At 34.5% G+C, this 4,691-nt stretch overlaps 1 protein-coding gene across 1 annotated transcript; it reads left to right on the plus strand.

Annotated features, from left to right (window-relative positions):
• Nucleotides 1-1,375: 1,375 nt before the first annotated feature.
• On the plus strand, nucleotides 1,376-3,580 carry LOC117206739 (protein Cep78 homolog; the record flags this gene model as incomplete). The annotated part of the gene is made up of 4 exons (XM_033446331.1): nucleotides 1,376-1,637; nucleotides 1,845-2,035; nucleotides 2,422-2,802; nucleotides 2,892-3,580. Coding segments are annotated over 4 exons (1,377 nt in total), but the record flags the coding sequence as incomplete, so codon positions are not given.
• Between the last annotated feature and the right edge of the window lie 1,111 nt (nucleotides 3,581-4,691).

Below are 4,691 nucleotides of genomic sequence, written 5' to 3' on the forward strand. Positions count from 1 at the left end.
AGAAAAGTGCGTTAAACCATTACCCGCTGTACAAGCATATTTACCAGAGGGTTGTCTACGATTCTGCGTGGATCGCGTGGCTCTGAAAGATTGGCCCCCGATACTGAAAAGCATCGCCGAGAGTCGAAATCTGTCGAAAATCAATATCTATAGCCGAAGTCGTTGCAAACGAGTACGTGAGAAAGTGAATACGGAGGAGAAGCTTGAGAAATTATGGTATCTACCGTATAATTCTGAACGTCATGTCAGACAAATTTAACCGAACTTTGTAAGAAACGTAAAACTGGCAGTCACGAATCATACTTAAACAAAGTAAAAGTGGTATTACGTAAAGACAGATTGCTACTACGAAAAGACATAAAATTATCGTGTGGAAAATTATGAATAGTCCTAGAGGCTCGAATATTTCGAAATTTAATTAAAGGTACTTCATCTAAATATTTTGCAATCAAATACTTTATGACAATTAAATTTATAGAATTGTTCGATTTCGTTGTATCCCCAAGCTTAAAAATCCCAAGGTACTTCATCTACATATCTTGCAATCAAACATTTTATGAGAATTAAATTTAGAGAAATGTCTGATTTCGTTGCATCCCCAAGCTTAAACTTCCTAAGCTTTGCTCTAACACTACAGTGTCGTCTTTCCACGTAGCACAAGTGCTCTGAAATTTTCCTGTTCTTCCTGTCCCAAAATTCAGTTACTAAAACAATAAATTTTCAAGTGTTGAATTCTTCAATTTCTATATTATCAAAACGTTGAGCATAAGTGTTCTCAAACTTTTCAATTCCAATTCATCTTATCTCAGGAATGATTAATAAAATAATTAAAAAATTCCAATTCAGAAATTCTTCAATTTTTATATCACTATAATAAAAATTGAAACCTTTTGAATTCAAACCTTTTTATCTCCAGGCTAATTACGAAAACGATACAAAATTTCAGAAATTCTTCAGTTTCTACATTATTAGATTCTTAAGCACACCAAAAAATCAAATTATATTGCTATAGAAATAAAAACAGGACCTACATTGAATTTTTTCTATGCCTAAGATTGAAATTTCTACGCTTGAAGGGTGAATATTTAATGCACAACCAGCACGAAATTATATTCGAGAGATATATTTTCCTTGCGGATACTACTGCCAGAAAGTTTAAGCTTGCAGGTCTGCATCTCCTGGACTGAATGGAAAGAGAGAAAAGAGAGATTTAAATGGAAAGGGAACGATCTAAAGGAATGTGGAACCAGAGGAGGGACAAAATGAAGGCCGGAGAAAGACAGGAGGAGAGGGATAAACGAAGGAAAAGGCCAGAATCTCCCAATATGAATAATATAGAGAAAGTTAGAATATAAACAAAAAAGAAAGACGTTGATACCCTAGACTGGCATTTGATGACACGTCCAGGCGATGCAAAGGAAAGGATCAAGCAAGTCCAGTCATCTACACTAACTTCCTGTTGCGCTGTCTCGTCGACTCCATCGCTGTTTGCGCGAGGGATTCTTCCGCCATCACCTCCATCACTCTCGATGGGATTCCGTTATCTCTCAAGTACCTCAACATCCTCTGTTGCGGTTTGAAGAACAACGAGAAGCTAATTAATCTATCTTTGACGAAGTGTCATATAGGAGACGTCGGTTAGTATCATTTTCTGACTTTTTAACACGTAATAATAATCATTGTTTTAATTTTTATATTACTATTTTTTCCTTAACTCAATAGTATTCTAATGTTTTACTTTGAAAACACAAATTATATGCATTTTATTTCGAGTCACTCTTGTGCTATTCGTCAACCTCTTACGAAATAGTTTTAGTGATTGTCCACTTCTTTTGTTGATTCAGGTTGTGATTTGTTGTTGGGCTGTTTGAGGAACAATCCAAAATTGTGTGTATTAAATTTATCGTCCTGCCGGCTGTCGAACAGAAGTGCCATGTGCCTGTCCCTGTTCTTGAAGAGAAGGAAGGCTGATCTGTTGCAGAATGTTTGGGAACAGTCCTCTGTACAATCTCCGGAAGAAAATTCTGACAAGAAGGTGGTGATCAACTTTATTGTATATTATGAGAGACTATAGATACGTGTTTATATAACAAGTCCAAATTATAATAACCGTAACTAGTAGACTGCAGATGTCTATGCATTTGTGAGAAATTTCAAGGTGTAACAATGTAGAGAATGCACATGATACACTGTAAGATACGTAAAATATCTAAAATACACTAGTCGCTGTAATACTTGAAGTAAAAGTGAAAGAAATTTGTATACAGTTTCCACCTGCAGTCTAATGTGATTAGATTCCAGCAATTATGTTCACAAAAAATGTAAATTTGCATAACTGTCTGTAGACTACATTCAGGACGTGAATTATATCGTTCAAGATAACAGAATTGTATTGTAATTTATTGAACTCCTTTTCTTCAGCCCCAGGGATTGCACACGTTGATTCTGAACCAAAATCCAAAAATCGGGGACACCGGCTTGAGGCAGTTAGTTTATGCGTTAAAAAGCGACGTCTGGCTGAGATCGCTGAGTCTGAGGCACTGTGGGATCAGTAAACACGGAGCAGAGACGATGATTCGTCTCTTACAAACCAACAGTAGAATTACGAAGCTAGATCTCACTGAAAATCGCATACCTATCAACACCTTACAAATGATACTGAGGATATTGAAGAGAAGGCGAGAGATGGCTGAAAGTATAACGTCGAAGAAAAGATTTCGTATAGATATGAGACGAGACTTGATAAATAATAGAATTCATGAACTTATAAAACAACGTAGAAGAAGTTTACGAAATAGAACAGTGAGTTGTCGGTTTTCGCTTCTCTGTAATTTAAACAAAGCCCAAATATATTTATATATCTAATAACTTGAAAATGTTAATTTGCCCAGGAAAGGCTCAACAAATATTCCACGCAGAAACGTCATTGGAAGAAGATCCATAGGTTCGAGATAAAAGTGAAACAGTCGAAGGAAATAGAAGTTCCGAAAGAGGATCAAAGTCGAAGGAAGAAACTTGGAGATTTGGAATCGCAGTTATGGAGTCTAGTCGAGTCGAATTTCAAATTGAAGGAGGAACTATCGAGCAATAAAGCGTTGCTGGATACAGAAGCGCAACAAAGATCAAAAATGGAGGACGAGTTGCAAAAAGTGTCGCTTCGGTTAAACGACCTTAAAAGCAAAGTCGTTATGTTAGATTGTGTTTCCTCGAATGCTTGTAAGGAAAGTCGCTTATTGAAGGGACTGAAGTACATTTTTGACAAATTGGAATCATTTTCGACAGCGAGGCAGAAGGATATAAACGAGGAAGTTCTTTTGAATCCTGTGGAGCCATTATGGTCATCGCCATTGACACAACAAATGGAGAATAGTTTCGCGAATTGCTTGCAACAGACTAACGTAGCTTTGTTCCCCGTTGAAAATATCACGATGTGAATTTCAGATAATTTTTGAAGATATATATATATAAATAACATACAAATTACTTTTATGAAGTCTATTTTAATAAAAGAAGCGTTTTATATCATTTTGAATTGTATTTTTACGGTGGTATTGTAAGAATAAATGTTTGGTAAAGAGAACATGGCAATTTTTCTTATCTTTTCTTATCCTTCAGTTTTAATCCTCTCAATAATTCATCAAACCAATTAACAAACTTCAAATTTCGATTTAAGAATTTCCATTCTGTTCAAAAGTTTTCGTCGAGTACCACTCTTCTTAGATTTGGAATATAATTGCGAAGTAATAATGGTAAAATTATAAAAAGCAGTTAGGAATGGGATAAATTCTTCTAATAAGATTAATATTTGTTGGTATTTGTAAAAAGGATAGAGTCAGTATGTTTAGATATACCTGCAACTTCCAATACAATTGTATTAAAGTTTCCTGACAGTTTTAAGAATTCCTAACTTTCCGATAAACGGTACATAACGTTTTGTTCAGTCTGCGGTACAATCACAATTGATTCAATGTATCATGTATAGGATAAGATTACAACACTAATGATTGGAACTAAATATAGGTATAACCATGAAAATGCAAATCATCGTCATGAAGGAAACATAGAATTGTTTATCGTTAGTAAGGGGATATAAGAAATTCTGCGATGTTTATACAAATTGAGAAGACGAAAGAACTTTTAGAAGTTCTACAAGCTTGTACTCTCTCGCAATTCTGAGAATGATGTCCTTTCCATCGATTAATGTTTAGGATATAAATGAAAGACCTGAGGTGGACCTGTATGTAATATATACGAGAGATACAAAATTTTGCAATATTTCTCGCATGCTTGTGGTATAATATTGAGCATTATATCTTTATGTAATAGTTTAATATTATTTTGTTGAGAATTAATGAACATATATGTATATTGTCTGCGAGAAATGAAAATTTGTATTTTTGGATTAATCTCGTATTACTAAAAATTAACGGATAAGAGGATTGACGGTGATTAAATTTAAGCTGCCAGAATACGGATAATAACGGATCTGTATACTAGATCCTATCTTCTGTTAATCTCACTATTGTAATCTCCCTGTTATAATCTCCACAATAGCTCTCAGATTCGCTGGATTTGTGTTAAACGATTATTTGTTTATTAACAACGTAAGCAATCGATAAAAACACAAAGAGACAAATGCAAAATTTACGCACTAAAATTTTCTTAAATTAAATTCATTCTCAACCTCTAGC

This window comes from Bombus bifarius, unplaced genomic scaffold (assembly GCF_011952205.1).
Source record: "Bombus bifarius isolate JDL3187 unplaced genomic scaffold, Bbif_JDL3187 scf7180000008008, whole genome shotgun sequence".
Lineage (NCBI taxonomy): Eukaryota > Metazoa > Arthropoda > Insecta > Hymenoptera > Apidae > Bombus > Bombus bifarius.